Consider the following 22,464-nt stretch of genomic DNA (forward strand, 5'->3'; position numbering starts at 1 on the left):
GCTACAAATCCTTGTCTTGTATGGGTGCCTTAGAAACGTATGCTACTCATTCCCTGCGTGGCTGCTTTAGGTATATAAATTCAAGGAGGCAGGATTTCGAGTCCATCACTCTTCAGAACTTCTCTGTCGGCTATTTTAGTTAATTTTATGCTCAGAGTAACAGTTACTTCTGGATCTGATGCTTCAGTTGCTGTGGAAAGCTGTTAAGTAATGTGGATTTGTCTTCTGCTTTAAAGTGAATATTTACCCCCTTTCTCAACCTTTGTCCGAAGCATTTCCTTTACACAGGGTCCTTCATATTGCAGAAGCTCAGAAGTTTCACATAGATGTTTGTGGTGATGCTGGTTAACTGGAAGCAGCTAAATGTGTTTGGTGCCCATTTGCAATAATTCTCTTCTTCTTCTAGGACATCAACATCTGAGAAATGAATAAATTACGGCAAAGCTTTAGGAGAAAGAAAGATGTCTATGTGCCGGAGGCCAGTAGGCCTCATCAGTGGCAGACCGATGAAGAAGGCGTTCGTACTGGCAAGTGCAGCTTCCCTGTTAAGGTAAGAATTTCTGCCTTTCTTTTGGGTATCCTTGGGGTACTTTTGCCATGAATTATTATTTGGGGTTTTTTGGCAAGCAGGAGCGAGAAGTATGCTTCATTGCACATTGACCTATTTTACGGTCAGCCTTCATTGCAAAGGATGTGGATTTTTTTTTTTTTTTTTTTTTTTTTTTTTTTAAGCCAGATGAATCATCTTAACAAATGCCTTGGAAAGTCATTGTCTGATGTATCCTACGTTATTACCTAGTTGAAATAAATCATGTAGCTAGGCAGAGGAGTAATATAATTCGTCTTCATTTCTCTGGAAGAGCAGAAATGATACACCTCATGGATTGCATAGAAGAAATACTAGATTCTATCAGTTGAAATGAAGTTATAGTTACGGTTTTATTCCTAAGATAAGTGGTGGCTTATGCTTGAGAAGTATAACCCCTCCCTTTGGAAAGTTGGAAATGTTGTGAAGAAACACCCCAGCTTCCTTCCAGTGCTTGAGGTATTAAGCACTTACAAATTTTCAATGTCTTCTGTTATTTTTTTTGTGTTTGTTACAGATTATTCATGTGTGTGAAATTAAAATTGCCTTTATCAATTCCTTGAACAATTCCAAATTTGCAGTACTATAAGTAGGTTTTTTCATTTATTGTCTCATCTTTTCCAAGAAGTAACACATTTTTAATGTTTATTTTATATTTAATGTTACTAGGAAGAAGGAAGGAAGGAATTTAAGGTGCTCAGCTTGTAATCAAAAACTGTTCCTGAAGACATACTATTTCTACGGTAGATTGTAAATAGATGATATTTATTTGAGCTGTTAATCGTTAGCTTTCCATATCTATGAGGAAAATGCTGTCTGTGGTTCTGACACTTGAGAATTCTTTATTCCCGGTGTAATAATTATGTGCAATTATTAAACAGGTGATGTTGCTAGATGAAGCTCTTGAAGTTGGCTGTTAAATATTTTTGTAAAGTTATGGGTACTCTATAAAGGTGGAAGAATGTTGATACTATGTTCATGTTATCTTGTTACAGTTGCTTGTGTGTGCTTTTAATGTATTCTGTGGGATATACAATGCGCAAGCTAACTTTCTAGTTTGCTATGGTTGCCTGCCTGCCCATTTATCTCTGTCTTACGTTAGTTTTCTGCTAGAATGAAGGAATTGTAATCTAATACTAAAGAGAGATGGTATTGTGCCAGAGCTTTGAAATTGAGTAACTGCTTTGTGGAAGCTTGAACTTAGATTAGGCTTTTCAAAATGTTAATGCTGTATAGGAGGGAATAGAATTGTGAGCTTGAAGATCATCATTTTAATAGTCTTACAGTAGACTATAGTCTTAGACATAAGTGCTAAAGCTAAAATATTACACTCTGAATATTTAGGCATTTAGTTTAACTGGAAGTATTTTCAGTCCTTGACCGAACATAAAAGATGTGAACCACTTTAAAGACTGACTTTTGTGTTGGTTTTCTTCTTTAAACTCCTGGTCAAGACTTGCACTTACAATGACAAATGCTTCCTGTATTTAAATGAAGCATTCATCTATTCTGGGCACATGCACCCAAAGTTGAAAAAGGTTTTGGACCATTCAGTGGTGAAAAGGCATAGAGATGGATGAGTTGTTGCATCCTGTCCTCGGGCTGGAACTTGTTTAGCCCCGTTTTCCTGCTTTGTATTAGAATTCACTGAGTTAATTAGGTCGTTGGAAAACAGCTCTGAAGTAAATACATCTTTATTTGTGTTTCTTGATTCCATTAGAATATTTGCCACATATGTTTGACAATTTTGCATTTAGATGAAAGCTTAAAATCAGAACCATTGGACACTGAGGTGCTTTTGTTTATGCAGTTTGAATGTATCTTCCAAACTTCAGAGTCTGGAGAAGGGCAGTGGTGGAAAGTGTTTATGGGCTTGAGATGCAAAGTGGGTGTTAGCTGGTGTTTTGTAGATACAGACAGGAAGTATGGCATTGTGAGGGAACAAGATAAACCAGATGTAGAGTCAGAGGTTTAGTGGGTGGTACTGCATTTTGCTCACAAAAAGAATGGAACTTTGTGCTATTGAAGGAGAGTATCCTGTTACACAGTTCTCGGGCATTATTCAGAAGTCTGTGTATTCCTGGAAAAGTGGGCTGTTGCCCTGTCTTTAAACATCTGATGGAGTGTCTTTTCTTCCTGGTGTTCCTCAATGGAGCAAAGTAAAATGAGATATCTTACTAAGAATAGTCAACTAATAGGAGTGCTTTCTGAAATATAGTGAAAACTACCTTTTTTTTTTTTTGTATATCCCTGTTTAGCATTCCAGCATGGTGCTGTAGTTGCCTGTAGCTTCTCAACCACAGTTTAATGTGTATCTGTGGGGATTAGTCCATCCTTATTCTTTATGTTCTGCCTTGCCTGCACTCCCTAAAAATCATCTGCCCTAGTTCCTGAAAGCTCAGAATGTAGCTGAGTAGCAAGATCAAAGTCTGACTTTTGAAACAGTGTCTAAGATTTTAGCTGGTGAAGACCCAAGAAGTGTTAACAGATATTCTGTAACTGTCTTTAAGGTTTTCTGTATGAAAGCAAAATACAGAAAAGTTTTGGAATAGAAGCCATGGTCAGGGCTTTGTTTCTTATAATGCTTGCTGACTTACTTAGGTAGGTTTTTTTTTTTTTTTTTTTTTTTTTGAGAGAGAGAGAGAGAAGACTAATGCAAACAAACTCTTAGTTCTCTTGTAAAAGGGGTCATGAAAGTTTGATGTGAGAAAGATATATCACTCTCTTAAAATAGCATAAAGTTGGTGTGTTTAACTTCTTGCCTTCAGGCATTTTTTTGGCCCAGACCTGGGGTGTTTGTAGAGTGCTAACACAGATTTATCCTTTTTTAGATTTTAGAGAGTATGTGGAACCACTTTGAAAGTCAACATTGCAAATAGGATTTCTTCTTGCCTCCAGGCTCTGTTCTGTTAGTGTTGGACAGGACTCCAGTAGCTGTTCATTCATTGTGCTTTGAGGGTGCTGTATTGCAAACAAGTTCAGTGTTACTAAGTTGTTTTACATTGGTACTGCTCTTGAAGTTCTTCCTGTGCTGCATCCACGGCTTGATTCTGGTTAATTATAGTCTGGCAGTGGGTTTTGAGCAACTCTGATGCACCTGTTGTACAACTGTGTTTTGGTAGAGAAGGTGCTCTATGGAAAGTATTGGTAAAATTCCTGTGCCATTGTTGCCTTAAAACTCAGGGAAGTAGATTTGATGCACAGTTTGTTCTCTTCAGTGCTCTGCTCATAAGTTCAGAGCTTATGATAATCCTGGGGTCGTACTGTTACTTCTAAGTACTGACACCTTGCTTTCACAGTCTGTATTTATCCACTGTTTTCAGAATGTCTGCGTTGCATGCAACAAGCTGCTGATCGTGTTTTCTCAGTTGTCCAAGCGTGTGTAGGATCTTACAGCCAGCCCTTGTCTGTATTTGGAACCTAACCACACCTCAGGAGGTTATCTGACACATTCAAAACAGGGCCTTGGAACAGTTAGTGACCTGCCTGCTCTGCTCTTTCATCTGTCTTCTTTTGAATCAGCTGAAGTTGCGCTGAGAAAAGAGCCTTTGTACCAGAATGTGAAATGAATGGCTTTCTGCACTCCACTACGTCAGCAGAGAGACAGGTGCATGCCTAACAACAAAGGTACAAAAAGGTATTGGAGTTGTATTTGGATATTAGCTGTATTTAGCTACAGGGGTAGCTTGCAGACTTCTACTACCCCACTAGGCAGTAATTTTAAGGCTGTGCTGACTCTTGTGGTGTGGAGGCATGATACACTGCATCTTTTATAGTTGTACTCAGTTGTACTTCATTAAGTGTGGAACTGTTAAAACTGCTGAGAAATCTGTACAAAAATGTATTTTCAGAGGTGACAATCATCTTCCCCTGTCCTAGCAACCGGAAAAGTAACTTTTTTGTTTCAGTAGTGAAGCTTCTGAGGGGGGGAGAAAACTGTGCCAGATAGATATAATGTATAAGGGATTTAGGTTTAGGTATTTGCAGCTATTCAGAAGATTATTCTCACAGACATTAATGCTGCTCTTGTTGGTACTGTGATTTATTTTTATACAGTCTTTGTAAATGATAATTGTCAAAAATGAAGTGCATTGACATACCCATTTTGAAACTTGGGTTCTTGCTGTAGACACTACCTCACTGAGAGCATGCAGCTGTTCTATGTTTTAATGACTAAAATATTTGACACTAGGGCTTCTTTTGTCTGAAATGCCTTTTCAGATGTCCTCTGGGTAAGTAGTTTTTGTCCGTACAGATAATCTGTAGAGTAACTGGCCTGTTAAATTTGTATCAGGAAAAAATAGGTCACTTCGCTCTACTTAACAGAATTAAACAAAACGTTTTCCAAGTTCTTGGTTGTTCTAACCAACCAGACATGTTAGAACATTTACAACTGATTCCTCCTACCCGTGCTTCTGTCGGGTGCAACAACTAGATGCAGATGTGGGTGGTTGAATTAATTCCATTGTCACTTTTGAGTTTTTGGGGGTCTGTCTCTTTTGACTTTGTGTCTTAAATGTTGCCTGTCACCTGCAAGTCTACTTGTGTATTTCAGTCCATTTATTCCAAATGGAAGACTAAAGTTATCAATGAAAGAAGTCCTTGGGGAGGAGTGACGTACCGCATCTGTGATTCAGGGTTTGCTGCTGAATGTATCGTATCATGTGAATTAGCTTTTCCACTGAGTCTTGATTTTTCTCGGGTAGTGTTGACAAATAAAAGCCATATGGATACAGTTGTACAGTCATGTAGGAGAACTAACATTTCAACACTCTTCAACTGTTTCATTTCTTTCCCTTGCTTTGGTGGGAGGTGTTTGGAAGGCCCTGTATTGCTTTGTGCCAGTGAATTAATATAATAATTATTTTTTAAAAAAGTGCAGAAAAGAGATTAACTATCTCTGAACTTTGTAGGATATCACCTCTGGGACCTGTGAGTGCCAGCTCGTGTCTCTGGGATCCCTGTGTCTGAGCAGTGGCTGTGTAACTAACATGTACGTGGCCCACCACAGAACAGGCCACTGCCTGTGCCTTTGCTGCCTGCTCTCACACCGTTTGTAGTAGCCCACTTGTCCTCTTCAGTTTTTCAATTTATATTATGCACCTTATTATTGAATGTATATATATATAATATATATAAATTGGTTTTTTTGGTGGTGGTGGTTGTTTTTAGTTGGTTTATGAACATAATTTGCATGCCATTCTGTTCTTCCAGATCAGAAAGACTGGTAGTCAGCATAGGTGATAGCTGTTATTTTGTGTTACTGACTGTTCTTCTAGTTGTTTGAAATCATAATAGCTGTGAAGGATTTTAGCAGCGTGTTGATGCTGAAGGGCCCTTAAGTTAGGCATGTGATATTTTTGACTGAGAAATCTTGAGGTGCTTGAGAAGTCCTTGGGAACTGTTAAGCATTTTTGAGACATTAAAGTGGCAAATCTGCTGCTTTCTGACAGGTTGCAGAGCCTTACACATGAAACACTGCAAATCCCTACCTCTTAAGGAAGAAATCAATGTTAGCAATGAACAGTAACCATTCCTATGGAATGCTAGCCCAGCAGCAAGCAAATGTAAAGTTTGAAACTCCTGCAGCATTTAAGATCACAGGAAGAAGACAATTATGAGAGAAGGTGATTGTAACAGAAAGTGTATGGATAACAGAAGGTTACTTTAAATAAAGTCCTATGTAATTTTATCATGATTAAAGGAGTGTAATTCAATCCCTAATCTTTAAACTTTGTGCATTTTAAAAAACCTCTTAGTTTTGTCTGAATAGCTTGCGAACAAGAAGTTTTAAATGAAGTTTCTTAGTTTGAAAACCTTCTTCTCTTTGATGAAGGTCAAATTGTTAAATTGTTTAATGAACTTCAACTTGTTCCAAGGATACGAGCATTCATGCCTAGAGCCATAAAAATGATTTAGATGCCCTTGTAGAAATTTATCTTTTAAATGTAATTTAGGTATTGGAAGTAAAATAAATAAAAAATTGACACTACACTCTTTACTTTTTTCCTAAACTAGAAGGTTTCCAATATCATAAATGGAAACAATTTTTTGCAGAACTGGAACAAAAGTTAGAATGCGTTCCTGTGCACTGTGTTTATAAAACTATTATCAACACTTGATATTCTTTTTTTTTTTTTTTTCTCCCACACACACAAAGGAATTGCACGTCAGAGCAAGCAGCTGAAAACCTAAGTCTGACAGAACATGAGGGAAGGTGTAATGGGATTGGATGGAGTAATGAGTGTAAGGTCACCAAGGGAAAGTTAGGGTAGACATTCACAGTAACTCAGAAATCAACCCCCCTTTTCTAACTGTATGGCAGTTAGAAGCTATAGGATAGGTAGTGTTACCCTGTTGATCTCCAGTTGCAGAAATGATGTAATAGTACTGGGCTGACTTCTCTGGTGTAGATGTGCAAGTAGATCATGCCTTGAGGCAAGTGGTGTCCTACATAACCACTGAGTTCCTCCTCAGCCACATTTTAGGGATTTGTGAGACTATGAAGAGTAAAGCATTCACATACCCATGTTGAACTTTGTTACTTTATCTTCAGTAGTCCAAAGTGATTTTTTTTTTTAATTCCCTCAGTGTTTTTCTTCACACCAGTATATACAATATGAAAATCAGTAAGTGAAATGCAGAGTGTGACTCGCAGATGGGTGTGATGTGTGGTCGCACCAAGATGCTGTAACAGCATGTGTTTGTGGAGAGAGTAACAAATCAAAGAGACATCTATTCTGGTGATTTAGGGCAGTGGAAGAAGTTGGACCCTAAGGAAATGTACAGCATCGTAATTAACCTGTAGTTTTGATTAAGGAGAATTTACTAAGTTTGTCTACTGATGATTAATTACAGAGTTTTTGTCATTGTGCTTATACAGCTGTAAGCAAACATCTGTTTCAAACTAATAAGTTAAAAAGCAGCAACATAAATTTGAATATGTAAATCTTAGAGGTCAGTGGAAATGTGGCTTAACTTTTAGGCATATCCAGGCTTCTTGGATTTAAGCTTGTCTAGTTACAAGACAGAGTTTCACCCTGAAGCTGTGGAGTTAAGGCTTTAATTCTTGAGCAATACATTTTCTAGAAGCCTATCTACACATGCAGATTCCAAGCATTTAGTCTTACAAAGAAGATATTATGTATAGCAGTAGAGAAGTATTTACACATACACAGAAAAATGGGAATGTCATTGCATTGAGGAGAAGTATCCAAGGAAATGGTGGTTTCCTGCTCTCTGGCAGTTAGCTTGCTAGCACAGGACACCTTGGCCAAGACTTCTGGTAAGCTCTTCTCTTGTGTCTGTCTAGTTTAAAATGTAATCTGAAAAGCCTAATCTGTTACTGCAAATAGAACAGTCCAAGTGAACATCTGCTGATACAGAAAAAATTTCAGTAATTTGTCTATCTGCCTCTGTTTGCAAAAGAGACTGTAACAGCATGTTACTGTCTTCCAGTAACTGAAAGTGATGGAAGGAGTTCGGGGTAAGGTCCTTTCTTTGAGCCAGCAGTTGTTGAGTCAATGCTGTTGAACTCTGCTTCTTCCAAGACAGAGATAGCCAAGTATTTGTCAAAGAAAACAAAGATGATCAAGGTAGTAATTTCTTGTAGCAGGACACAGATGGTAAACTGATTTCATTGCTGCCCAGCAATATTACTGCCATAAAACATCAGCTCACGGTATTTTACTAGGAACACTTTCAAAAGTGTATGTTTGGGGAAGGCAGTGGGACAGCTTCACCAAACATACTAGGTGATAAATTGCCTGATGTTAGATGAAATTAGAAAAGACATAAAATACTGAAGACGTGAATACGAAAAGACGTGAAAAAGAATGAAGTTTTTCAAGTTCCACGTGCATTTTACTGTGTGCCAGTTTGACTTCTTCCTGTGTTGATTGCTTTGCAGCGTGTGACTGAAGAGTGATACTGAATGGCTCAGGAGGAGGTGTTTCATCTGTGAAAACAAAGTCCATTGCCTTGAGGTGGAGGGTTTGTTTAATTACCTGCTGTACCATCATATAATTTTTTTTCTGAAAATGCTAGAAATAAGCAATACTTTTCTTGAAAATTATTTGTTAAGGGGCTCCCCAACGACTCTTGAAGGTATTTTATTCTATTTGGATCTTTTATTTTGTGATAGTCTTTACGTGGACTCTGCCCTAATGGATCTTTCACTTTCTGTAGAAGCGCTGTTGGCTGATTTGAAGTATCTTGAAGAAATATTTAGGCCTTAGTTTACTACCCACTAAAGGTTGGATAGGTAGAAGTTCAGTACAGATGCAGGTTATCTACACTGGGCCTGATGGGGGAGAAAGGATTTCAGAAATAAAACTGAAGACCTGGAAAAGGACTTGCTGCTTAAGGGAGATTTAAGTTGATGTAGCAAAAAGAGAGGACAGGAGTGTTCTCATTGTGCAGCTGACAGTTATTTATAATAGAAAGAAACTTAAATAGGTTTGGACATAGAGGGAACTTGAACCTAAAAAAAAAAAAAAAAAAAAATCAAAAAGCTGTCCAAACAATGTTCAGAAAGACTTTTGAAACTGCCCGTATAATGTACAAGGCCACAGTTCTTGATAGCTGTGAGCAGCTAGCTTCTGCCGTAGTGGTGCACTGGGAAGAATAAGTTTTTTGATGAAGAGCTTTAAGTGTAAAGTGTAAATGCAAACAAAGCACCTTTTGTACTCATCATAAAGTAGTATTGTGTGGCAGCATAATTTCTTTTATAATTCAGAATTGATTGATGCTCAGTGAGGTCTGGAGATTGTACCCTTTTGCTGTGGATAGATGCACTTAATACGTGCAATAATGTCCCCATTCATCGGAGTGGAAACAGTACTGAAAACTGCAGCTAAACTTGCTGTCTCTGGCAGCGGTGGCTTGACTGATTGCTGAAAGTTGGAGCATGTGACTTGAATAGAGGTTTGGCAACGCATGGGGAAATGGTTATCTGCTTTGGAGTATGACAAGAGGCAATATTTACCCTGCTCTGTTTCTCCCTTTTCCAAGCAAAAGGCAGGTTGCCAAGTACAGGGGCTGAACGTTGGGGGCGTTTTGCCTACACTTGGGTAAAAGAGATGTGCCGATAGCTCTGGAAATCAAGAAGTTGCACTTAGTAGTAATGCGAGCTAGGTGGCTCGTTCCACGTGTATATCTTTGTTTACCCATCTTCTCCAGACCTCAGCCTCGTTCCTGTTTATATTATTCTTTTCTTTCAGTTGACAAACTTTCTTGGGCTCCTAAAACCAAAATTTTCTCATGTTAGATTCATAATATTTCTGCATCTCTGGAACTTCCAGCATGGCAGAACTGCAGATGCATCCCTGATGGGTGTGGATACAAATATGTGCTTCTGGACACGTAGCAAATGCATCTCAGTTGTTACTGTTTGTGTAGTTTCAGGATTAAGTTAGGATTAATTCTCCCCTTAGTGCTATGGAGAAATGAACATCTTGTACAAGTGTTCAGAAAGTTCAGCTAATGGAATACAGTCATTGTTTTGGCAACTCTGGTATTCAATTTTAGGTTTTCAGCCACACAAAGCTCGCTTTGGAAAAGTTGTAAGATGTTGGATCTTCGTTATTTACCATCTAGTTTCTATGTAGTGTATTTTTCAAATTCTTCTGTGGCTGTTTGGGGTGAGTTAAGTGAAATTCTTTCATAATTGTTCCATTCAGAGTTACTCACTTGTAAAAATGTCCCATAGTGAAACTTAATGTTAAAGCCCTTTATCATTTAAGGTCTTCTAAGTCTCAACTGTTTGATGGTAAGAATATTGGTATGTTGACAGCCTTTTCCAAGATCTTGCCTTGCATTGAAAACCCTCACCTTAAACGAAAATAACAACAAGCCTTTCAGTTTGCTATTAAATCTTGAAGCCATCTTTCTGAATGTATCCATTGGCTGAATCTCCTTTGTTATTCTGATAGAGCACTTCACTATGGAGGGGAATCTTTTTGTTGAGCTAATCAAGCTTGGTATCCTAATTATTGAAACATTCTAGGAGGATGTTCTGTGATAATATGGGACATCTCCAGAGATAATTAAATCTTTACTGTTTCATCATGCCACAAATATTTATTCTGATATTTGAAGACCCTTTCTTTCCTCTCTAGTTACTCCAATATGACTAGTGGCTTTCGTGCAGTCTTATAATGTCATGTAAATCAGGATAAATTTCTTTTAAGTTTTGTAGTAAGAAGTAGAAGTCAGAGAGCTTTCATCTAATAGTTCCCATGGCTTTCTTCAAGAATTAAGTACTTTGGAGTAAGGATATGGATGTTTCTGAGAGAAAGTTTCCTTCCTCTATCAAAAAGAACCGTGACTGGGAAAGGTAGGGGTGGGAATGGAAAGCACAAGCAAGTTCTATTTTTTCCATTATATAAAACGCAAGTATCCAGTTTCCTGACATGCTACACTGATGTATTTTTGAATTGCTTCCTCTGTGGCCTAATGTTATTCTGGATCATCTTGTTAATTAAAAAAACTTTGCAACTTGTGATTTCTGTTTGCTGTGGTTTTAAGCAGTCTGTGATCGTAAATATGCAGAAACTGTGTATTTTTAAAGCTATTATGCTTCTTACCTTCCTATTCTTGTTCCTACAGTACTTGGGACACGTGGAAGTGGATGAATCCAGAGGAATGCATATCTGTGAAGATGCTGTGAAGAGACTGAAATCTGTATGTATACTTGTTTCTTGAAAAAGCTGGCTTTAGGGTTGTGAGTGTCTAAAAGGTCCATTCGGCAGCAGTGCTCCAGCTGAAGCCTGAACTTTTGACCCACTTTAGGAGAACAGTTGGCTGGTGTGAGAGCACTGCTGTGGTTAGGGGGACGTGCTAATCTGATGATGAGAGGGAGAGTTACAACTGTTCTTTCTACTGGCAGAAACTATTTGCAAAACAAATGTGTAAAAATCCTCTGTGACCTTTCAGACTAAGTTGGTACCCATATGGGATTCAACCGTTGTTTTTTAACAGGTCTTTCTCCCTCTCTCTCTTTCTCTCTCTCCCTCTCTCTCTCTCCCTCTCCCTTTGTTGCCTGCCACTTCAAAAGTGACTTAATTCACCTCTATTATACGAAATATTATTTGATTTAGGCTGCTTTTTTTTTTCTAATGCACTGCAACATTGTAGTCATGCATGAAATAATCTGGCTTGCATCCGCTCGAAGTGGCCTGCCTGAAGGCTGCCTAATTCTGGTATGTCATGAAGTGGGCTGCTCTTAGTTTGGCTTCTGTGAACGTTTGCTCCTGTAAATGGCAATCGTTCAAAGCTCTTGGTATTCCTACAGCTCATTTCAAGGTCTTGTCATCTCTTCCCTGTAGAAAGTCAGTGGTCAATTTATTAAGAATCTGAAGCTAGAACAGCACTGAAGAGGAGGAAGAGAGGATGTTAGAATTTGAAGTCTGATTGAAAATGGAGAACTGCTGTCCTTTTCATCGCTTCTCTTGTGTCCTACCTATATAGAGTCTTCAGTGATGCCTTTACCAGAGAAATTCTTGTATCCTTCTAGCTCAGCCAAAATTACTGGAAGTAAATCAAACATTTCTACTGCATCTTTGCTAACTTAAGATATCTTTGACTGGATGTGATTTTTTTTTTTTCTCCTCACCAAATGTGAGAACTCAAATGTATTCTGAATAAACCTGCTCTTCCTAGCACATAACAGAAGACTATAGGTTATGTTCCTTCTGTTGCGTTGTAAAGTTTCTGAATTGCTTTACTGCTCTGATTAAAATCAAGTCTTTTCATTCTTTTCTCTCTCAGCCAGTGTCTAGCAACCTGTTCAAGCCGCATCCCATCTGTTCCCATTCAGTCCAGCAGTGATTGGTGACTGATTTTTATTAAAAAGGACCACACAGAATGTAAATTAGTTTTTGTTCTGTGGATTTAGTTTATGTAGCTAAAAATGCAAGTACTGACCACATAATGAGTTGCATCCATTTTTGTCCTGTTCCTGTTTTCACTGTATCAGGATACTTTCTGTTAGCACACTGAATAATGTTCCAGTATCTCCTTTTTGCAGCTTTTCTCATCTCCTTCTCTGGGGAGCTGTGCTGTGAAGTATTTGCTCTCTAGGTCTTTTTATAAACTTTCAGTCCACAAACCAATTAATTGTAGCTAAGCTTATAAATAATGAGGCACAGTAAAAACATAGCACCCAGTTTCTTCTGGAATCCAGATAATGCTAGGGTTGTGATTCTTGATCATCTGAATTACTGATTCACATGCAGGCATCTAAGTCTTACAGCATGTTCCCTTGAAATAACTAACTTGATTTCTCTGTTCTGTGCTTTATGATTATTCTGAGTGGCATCAACTTATTGCCCATTCTCATAAATGCACTGTTTTTATTCAGATAATTTTTATTTCCTTTGCTGTTTGAAGTTTTTTATGTTTATGTGCAAGTGGGACACAGGTGTGTGTCTTAGGATTTCTGCTTGCATTGTCTCATTTGTCAGTGCTGGCAGTAGAGAAGCGGATGTGGAATTCTCATTGGGCCCCAAGAGGAATATTCAGATTACTGAAACTGCTTTGTGCACTTGAGCTGTTAGGCTCCATCAGACTCAAGCTTCATCCGAAGCTGCTCATTGCGATTCAAACCGTGCCCCCATTCTCAGATCCCCACCGTGTGTGTGTGGGTTTTAAACTGGGAGCATTTCTTTAGGATTCTTCCATTGCTGAGAGCTCTTTTCTGTACAGTATAGTCTCTTAACAAGGAAAAGCCATACCTCTCCATGTTGTCTCAGCATGCAGGCAATGTGAGAAGAAAGCAATTTGCTCCTTTGGTAGTCTTTTCCTTTTACAGTGCTTGGGTTATTTCAATGGGCTTTCTCTTGGTCTTGAAAGTGCAGTGCTAAAATGGAAAGACGAGCTTTACAAAATTTGAACTTCATTTTTCATATAGTTAAACTACATATGAGCATATATGACCTATTTTAATCTGTTTTCTTTGCAGACATTGTATAGTTCTTATGAATCCAGTCTATGAGAAACAGTTCAGTTCTCTTAGAAACAGAATTGTTGACATACTTGTAATTTCTAAAACTAAGTTCTTCTCTGTCTTATTTCAATAGATATGTTTTCCTCTTAATTCTTATTCTCCAACAGTTGGCTATTTATTTGGGGAACTGAAATATGTTCTTTGTTTTTAGGGTTGACTATTGGACTTTAAAACCTTTTAAGATTTGTCAAGAAAAATACAAAACTTGATCTTCATTTTAGGAATATCTTAATTTCTGCTTTAGAAAGAAAAGATGCAGTCAAATTCTTTTACCTTTTTATTGTGGAGAAATATCCTTCCAGGTCCTTTATTATGTGTTGGTTGAATATGCCACAATCATTTTTGAGCACATCTTGCAGAACTTAAACCAAGATGATGGTAAATCTTTTGTTCAGGGACTGTTTAATTGACAGCTGAGTAAAAGAAGCCATTTTTAGCAGAGAGCCATTCTCAAGCTCTGGGGCTGCATACCAACCCGATCAACGCTATAATGTGCAGGTTACAATTTTTCTTGTGATGAATGAAGAGAAACTGGTGTCCCTATTTTCTGTCTGATGATATGGCATAGCAGTTTCATTGATAGATCTAAAACCTGTGTGTTCAGGTATCACTGTCTGTTATTCAGGTATTACCAAAGGAGCATACATTTTTCCCTTAGCAGGGATATATCACTAAATGCGGATCCTCAGATTTGGATACAAAGCACTGAAAGATTTCTCCAAAACCATTTTCATGAGTTAGTGGTGTTTAGTGCAGACTGGAAAACAGTTTTCTGAGGACCCTATGAGGTATCTCTGTAACCATATTTAACTCAGGTATGGGGATATGGTATAAAGACAAAGTTACACTTTCATATCATGTTTTGATTTTTAAATCAGCTTCAGTGTGTAGTATTGGTTTCTAACTTGCCACTTCTTGTTTTAAATGATGCATTTGTTTTAATATATGTTCTTGTTTTAGCAGGTAAAGAGACATAATTTAATATTTTAAAACATGCATTAGTTATCTCTAAACTACATTAACTTAGTGTTGTTTAAAATCCGTTTTGCATGATGCCTTTCCATTAACATTTCTAGCTTATTAAAAAACATAGATCTTGTTTAACAAGCATTTTGCTGTGAGCAAAATTAACCATCACCTAAAATGAGGTAGCTTCTGGTGAATCTCTTTTAGCTTTTGCTATCTTTAAAAGGCTGTTATTTAGTGTAATGCAAGTCATTGCTCAACTTGGCAGCAGCATCCAGCCCCTTCTTATTATGTGCACAACGCTGTGGTTAATCCATTAGTTCCCCTCCCAGTGTTCAGCATATCTTGTCCAAATACATGACCGTTCTTGCTGCTAAAAGCTATTAAGCCTTTCAGCTGTCTGCACGTAGAGATGTTCTTGTATAGCGCCTGGGTTGACACAAATATCTTATGGATACTTGTTGAAAAGCTCTGTGGAAGGACGTTGGGCAGAGAGAAGCACTCAGTAGCAAAAGTCAGGAAATGCAGAGTTGAGATTGACACTCCCTTCTTAGCTTTGTTTCCTGGCTTTTGTTGGCTTGCGTCAGAACAAAGCTTTGTTTTAAATATAACCTTGTATATCAATCAATTCTGGAGGCACTGCCTCAGGATATTTGTAATAATATTTTAATATAGCATTGTTATCAGTGCGATGGTAATTTCGGGTCAGCGGCTGTCAGAAACCATTCCTTAGTCTCATGTGGATTCTCCATGATCTCCATGTTACTGCTGTACCAGTTTACTTGCGAGTTAAGTAATTAGGAAAAATAGTGAGAGCAGGGATATGCTGCAGTGCCAGCTTCCTTCAGGTACTGAGGTGTAGCTGTGCATGCGGGACATCAGGGCCTGGGGAATATCCTCACGTGAGATCAGGCAGATCTTGCTGTTTTCTTTTAACAATCTGGTAACAAAACAAAGCCAGTAAAAATGACATGCAAGTATGCTTTAAATTGTGTTGTGCTTTAGTGTCATTGTGAATTGGGCAATCAGTATAATCACTTCCAAACTGAAGATGTTCAGGAACTTGTAGTTCAGCTTTTTGTGCCTCTGCCTTGGTCTAACTTCTTCCTCTCAGAGGTGGCTTTAAAAGGGGATCTTTTAATCAGAAGTTGTAGAATGAATATTTAGCAGTTGTGTATGGTGGAAGAGGAAGAGATCTCAATTGTGGTTTAGGTTAGGTCAGAGGAAATTCCTTACTGGCCAAAGAAGGTTGTATAAAAGGCAAAGTAAGAATAGCACATAAGCCAAAACAGTAAATAAAATAATAAAATGAATAAAAGAATAAAATGAAGCACAAAAAATGTTTTTTAGCTTTTAATCCTGCATTATGCCAGCCACTGTATGTTCTCCAGCATATGGAGCACTTGCTTTGGGAAAAAACGGTCAATACAGAGAAAATTTGACTATAACACTAAAGTTAAATCTTTGCCCATACAGTATTTTAATTGTTCAACCACCACGTCTGCTGCCAAGTTTGGTTTATAACCTAACTAAAGGGAACTAAACGAGGGAGAGTGACAATGAAGTAACCTCTTTGCATGAAATTGGGGCCAAGGTTCTCTTCTTTCTACCAATTTCAGGGCAGTAGCTTATTAGAATGGTGTGTGCCCTTTGATCTGCATTTTCATGGGATTATTTTCACATTTGCCTGTCGCACCTTCTCGTGGATAACTCTAAAAACCCCTTCCTTTCCCTCCAAACCCTATTCTTGTGTGTGCTTGTTGGTTTGAAACCCTGGGACATTTTAGCTACCTTCAGTAATAGCGCTCGACTTGTCCCCCCTGTTCCTCCAGGAAAGGAAGTTCTTCAAAGGCTTCTTTGGAAAAGTAAGTTTAATGCCTCATTTGTGCTTGCACTATAAGGAGTTACATCCCTGGTATAGCACTGCTGTAAAATCAGGGTGTTGAGAATCCCTTGATCTCTTTCAGAAGACTTACTTCTAAAATCCATTTCTTCCCAGACTTGATCAAATTGATCAAATAAAGACTATGGTTAAAAAAGGGACCTGAAATAGAAACTGAACTCCATATGGACTGTATCAGAAATCCAGCGTTCTGAAATCATTTGGTCTTCCTGAAATGAAAATGTGACTGTTTTTTCCTTTAAATCCCTTAAACTTGTGCCAGCCTACATCACCTAGGCAAACACCTATGGAACTGCTGGGGGTCTGTGCATGTAAACACTGCTGGATTGTTGGCTGCCCAGCACCACAACTGTTAGTGTGGGGAGAAAGCAGCAAGTCTTACATGTACCATCTCCTAAACCTTTCTTTTTTGAGTACGGTCTAAATTCAAAGGTACATGAAGAGGAGACCAGGCATTTACCTGCTATTTGTTTTCCTAATTGCAATTCTATTGTATAGGAGAAAGCTTTGCTGCCCACAGTTGCTCTGGTTTTCCTGAGGACAGTGTTGCAAAAGGAAGCAATTGTTTGTCCTTACTAAGAATGTGCTGTGCTGGAGACTGGACTGGGGTGGTTTGTTGTTTTTGTTTTTGTTTTTTAATTCTGTCTACATCTCCGTAGGACAGTGTTGGTCAACTTCCAAAAAAACTCTTTTGCCTCCTATCTGTTGACTGCTTCTGCATTTAGAATTCTCGTAAAGCACTTCCTATGGAATAAATTTAAGATGCTGCTTTTCAGAGATCTTATTACATGCTGAATCTTGGTTTAAATAGAAACTAACAAGTTTGTAACTTGCATCGCAAAATCTTTCAGAGCAGATGATTTTCTGGTCACACATTTGTCTTGGCTTTACTTAAGGAGTAAATAAAGCTTTTTCAGCTGCACCTGTGTCACTTCACACTCACATTGTAGTGCATGTCATCGAGAAGCAGCTATTTCCCCAGTTCACCTTTCTTTCCATGATGTGGGAAAGCTCACCAGTGAAGTGAATAGTAATAGTGAAGAAAGAAGTTCTTTTTTCAGAATAAAAATGCTGTATGTAAAGGATCTGCCAGGTTAATCAAATCATTCCTATCCGTAAATGAATGAAAGGCTGGAATCTAGAAAGGTTGGAGTGAAACATGCTATTTGCTGTATAATACTCAAAGTATTTGTTGGAATTTGTTTAAAACCAACATGAAAGACCCACCTCAACCTGATAAAAATGGATGCTAGTTTTCTTTTTCCTTATTGTTATTCACCCGTGCCTGTAGTAGGTGCACTCAGAATGAGGCACATTTGGAGTATTTCTACACTAGTGCATGCAGCATGAAGAACAATCAAAAGAAGCTAGAGGCCCTTGGTCAGTCCCAGAACTACAACATCATTGGCATAAGCAAAATCTGAGGGGAAAGGTCCTGAGATAGTGCATCACAATGAAGAAGTCTAGGCCGTTCAGCCAGGATAGGCAGGGCAGGTGGAGTGGAGTGCTGGGAGGGAGGGAGGGGCTGGGCTGTGCAGAGCTCACAGCTGCCCGTGGCACAGTTGGGAGCCCTTGGGTAAGGGTGAGAAATGACAAGCAAATAAAGGGAATGTTGTGGTGGAGTTGCTGTAGGCGTCCAGCCAAGATGATGACACCGCTGATTTATCCTTTGAGAAGCTGTGAGATACCTCTAGATATGCCACCCCTCTCCTTATGGATGACTTCAACTTGCCAGTTGTTAACTAAATATATCACACAGCAGACACAACCAGACCAGGCAATTCCTGAGATGCCTTGATAACTTTTTAGTACAGGTACTAAGAGAATCAATCAGGAATAGTAGTTGCTTGTAAACAGAGATGTTCTCATTGGTGAAATGCTGATTGGTGGCTATCTTGGCCATAGTGACCATGAAGTGGTCACTAGTAGTCAAAAATACTTTGTGGTAAGAGTAAAATTTCAGGCTGTTCTGAGAGCTAGGTATTTAGTTTCCATGGGGTCTGCTTTTGAAGGCGTTATGGTCCATCACAGCTGGTCACTTTTTAAACACAGCCTCTTTAAGAACACAGGAACAGGCAGTTCAAAAATGTCAGACGTGCAGATGAAGCAGAAGGTCAGCCTCAATCAGTAGAGATCTTCTAAAGCTTAGGTGGGGAAAAAAACATGTGGGTACTAGCAGCGAGGTCTAGTGACATGGGAGGACTACAGAGATGCTGTTCACTGTTGTAGGGAGAAAATTTACATTGTCAAAGCTCAATTACAGTTGAAGGTGGACAGTACTGTGGTGGACAATAAAAAGGGCTTTTTAAAATATGTTAACAGCAAAAGGAGGATCAGCGATAACATTGGTCTGTTACTTGATAAGGATTGTCACCACACAGACAAAGGAGGGATGTTTAATGCCTTTGTCTTCAGCATGGATGATGGACTCTGGGACACCCGGAGCCTTGAGTTGGAGAACTGTGACTGGTAACAACAAACTTGTGGCCGAATGCCATACTTGTGTAGGATTTGTTGCTCCAACTGGGTGCAGATAAGTCCATGGGGCCTGATGGAATGCATCCCCCAGTACTGAAAGAGCTGGCTGATGTCAGCGTGAGATGTCTCAATTATTTTTCAATGGTCTTGGTAATCTGGAGAGGTCCAAGTCAACTGAAGGCTGACAAACAATTGTCCCAGGTTTCAAAAAGCACAAGAAAAGACCCTGGAAATTACAGACCTGTCAGTCTCACTTGAGTGCCTGGCAAAATGTTGGAGATAATTATTTGGGGGAGTTACTGAAAAACAGCTCAAGAACAGCGCAGTCATCGGTTACAGCTTACACAAATTCATGAAGGGAAAGTTCTGTTTAATGAACTCTAATCTCCTTATGACAACACTGCCCACTCGCTTGGCCAGAGGAAGCTAGTTGATGTAATATTTCTGGATTTCAGCAAAGCTTCTTGTTTCTCACAGTATCATTCTGGACAAAATGTCCAGCATACAGCTAGACAAAACATAATGCAATGGATGAAGTATTGGCTGACCGCTTGGATTCAGAGGGTTATTGTAAACAAAGTCGCATCAGACTGTCAGCCAGTCAGTTGTGGAGTTCCTCAGGGCTTCATTTTAGGGCTGATTCTCTTTAATGTTTTTATCAATGAATATCTTTGGATATAGGATTTGAAGATATACTAGGAAGGCTTGCGGATAGCAATAAACTGGGGAGAGCTGGTGGCTCCTTCAAGGGCAGAGAGATCTTGACAAACTAGAGGACTGAGCAATCACCGACCTTACAAAGTACAACAAGAGCAAGTGCTGGATTCTGTACCTGGGATGAGGCAACCCTGGCTATGTGTAGAAGTTAGCAGACTAGAGGCCGAAGAGTGGCCCTTCAGAAATGATTCTGTGGGTTCTGGCTGATGGCCAGAATGTGAGTCAGTAGCGTGCCCTGACAGCCAAAGATGGTGAAGGGTTTGGAGGGAAAGCTGTATGAGAGGTAGTTGACGTCCTTTGGTTTGCTCTTCCCAGAACAGAAAAGCTGAGGGGAAACCTCATGGCAGCCTACAGCTCCAAGCAGAAGGGCAGCGCTGAGCTCTGCTGTCTGGTGACAGTTACAGGGCCTGAAGGAATGGCATGGAGCTGTGTTGGGAGGGGCAGCTGGGGGTTATGGAAAGGTTCTGCACCAGAGGGTGGTCAGGCATGGAACAGGATCCCCAGGGCAGTGCACATGGCCCCGAGCTGCTGCAGTTCAGTGGGTGTTTGGACAGCACTCTCAGAAACATTCTTTGAATTTTGGTCAGTCCTGTGTGGAGCCAGGAGTTGAATTCAGTGACCCTTGTGGTTTCCTTCCAATTCAAGATGTTCTGAGATTCCATGATGTACCAGCTACCCCATTACATTTGCATTGCTTTTACTAAACTCCAGTACTTTGTTTCAGCCTTGTAGATTTGCTTTCCTTCTTATTATAATGTTTTGCTGAAAAAAAGAGTTGCTTCTGTTTCAGCCACCAAAGTTAGATTAGCCAGCACTGAGAGTACTGAAATCCATAGTGTTTAGATGTCCCTGCAGTGTGTAATTTCTCCCTGGATATCTTGTTTTTGGGTTAATGTAATATTCCCAACCAGAGCTGTTTTAACTTGCTACTTGTTTTCAGTAAGTCTGTCTAGACAGATTTGCTTCTTTCCCTGTCCATGTTTTTCTCCCCTAGAAAGGTAAATCTGACTTATTTGTGTTAGGAAATGTTCTAGTGCTTAGTCACAGCCTGACACTGAAAATACTTCATTTTCAACTTCAAGTAAAAATGAGATGTCTGCTGCTAGCTCCGGGTTAGGCTTTTGCTGTTTTGTTTTGTTTACAGGATATAACTGCATCAACTGCCTTTTTGGGCAGATCTTCATATTTTAAAACTAAGTCTTCTGTGTTTTAATGAATAGTAGTACAAATCTTTCTCATCTTTTGCTTCTATCAAACATGTATATTTCTTAGTGTGTAATGTTTTGTACAGAAACAGAGAAGAAATTTGTGTTCTTGTACATCTCGGGCTTCAGATACATCTTACAGTTGTTTTGAAGGCCTCGGAAAGAATAAAATAGGCAGATACTGAGAAATCTGTAAACAGCTGAAAGACTAGAAGCAATTCAGAAGTATTTAAAAAGGCATTATTATGCAACGTTCATTCTGCTTGGTTATCGTTAAACCTTTACTTTCCACCTTACGGTACAGTTGCTACCTAGTTCCATCTTTCCATCACTTCTAATGGCCCAGTCAGCAGGCCCAGCACCGTTGCTCAGGAGAAATGTATTTCAGCTTTAATCAACTTCATTTTCTTTTCTGTGGTGCCTGTGTTGAGGGCACCTGCTTGTCTGAGAGGTTTCCCATGTGCTTTGTTTTCAGCCTTGCCTTCCGTTCACCGGGGTGCCTCACCTGCCCTCCAGGAGGCTTCTGAGGACTCTGAAATGAGTCAAGAGAACAAGTCTTGTGCTGGAGCAGATTGCCAGCCTCCTAGGAAATGCTAAGAAGTGAGCTTTGTGTCACAGCTGATTCACACTGACAAACTGGGTGTTGGTGCCATGAGTGGCTCCCCTCCAGCAGTGTCGTCATCCTAGAGCTCTTGAATGTGAAGACAAGCTACTGATGCAGAAGTCTGGAGGAGTGCCTAAGTAGTAGAATTTAAGACCATGCTATTGCAATGGATGCCACCAATTTGATTTAAATAATGTTTTTTGTTTGAAGTCACATCTGTCTGTCAGACACTGTGGTCCTGCATTGGAGATTGCTTTGTAAGCAGTAATTTTACTGTCCACTGTATGTCAGGAGTGAAAATGGATTCTACTTTCTAATCACGATATGCTTGGCAATACCCAACCTATAGTAGAGTAGCGTGCTGATTTGTGTAGCTGGTATGAACTTATTTGGTGAAATTGGGATAGATAAAATGAGGATTTGGGAGATAATTGCGTGTTGCCCAATGGTAACAGCCATGAGTTTGGGATACAGACTGTAAGAACTTATTTGTTCTAAGCATTGCATCCACAATAAATCTAGAAGTAAGGACTGGGAGATAACTATGTTTTGTTTTTTTCGTAGAGTAGGAAACCTGCATTAGGTTAGCTCACTTGACGAAGCTTACTTGTCCAGTGGGATATTCAGACCTCCAACCTTTTATTTTGGTTCTGAGAAATGTGAGGTTCTGTGGTTTATCTGTTTGTAAGTCTTAGTTTAGGAAAGTTAACAGATGAGGACCAGCTCTGCTGCACTTCAGCACTGCTTTGCAAAGTACCAAACTGAGTGAAACCCAAGTTGATTAATACAAACTTCAGGAACTGCTCAGCATTTGACTCTACAGAAACAAGGTTGTGGTTTGCTGGAAAAAGAAGCATCCTAGGTTCATAATGATAGTCTAAAGCAAGCAGTGACCCACAGGCATTGTCTTCTTGTGATTTTCCCTATTTGCTTGAACGTTTTAAGACTGCTAGTGGCTTTTAAGAAATTGGCACTCCTTCAGAATGTTTGAGACAAATC

The 22,464-nt window shown here is 39.2% G+C and overlaps 1 protein-coding gene across 4 annotated transcripts in view; it reads left to right on the forward strand.

Annotated features, from left to right (window-relative positions):
• Window positions 1-350: 350 nt before the first annotated feature.
• The window catches only part of NUMB (NUMB endocytic adaptor protein), a gene marked incomplete at its 3' end in the record, with an annotated part of 34,590 nt that continues 12,476 nt past the window's right edge, over window positions 351-22,464 (forward strand). For 2 of the 4 annotated variants that reach the window (XM_079537163.1, XM_079537165.1), the window contains exons 1-3: window positions 351-550; window positions 11,195-11,269; window positions 16,391-16,423. In XM_079537163.1, coding sequence (XP_079393289.1) covers window positions 425-550; window positions 11,195-11,269; window positions 16,391-16,423 — 234 coding nt within the window. In that variant the 5' untranslated portion in view covers window positions 351-424. The remainder of the gene's footprint in view (window positions 551-11,194; window positions 11,270-16,390; window positions 16,424-22,464) is intronic. The other 2 variants (XM_079537164.1, XM_079537166.1) reach the window with 1 other exon arrangement.

Source organism: Tetrao urogallus (genome assembly GCF_951394365.1).
Source record: "Tetrao urogallus genome assembly, chromosome: 6".
Lineage (NCBI taxonomy): Eukaryota > Metazoa > Chordata > Aves > Galliformes > Phasianidae > Tetrao > Tetrao urogallus.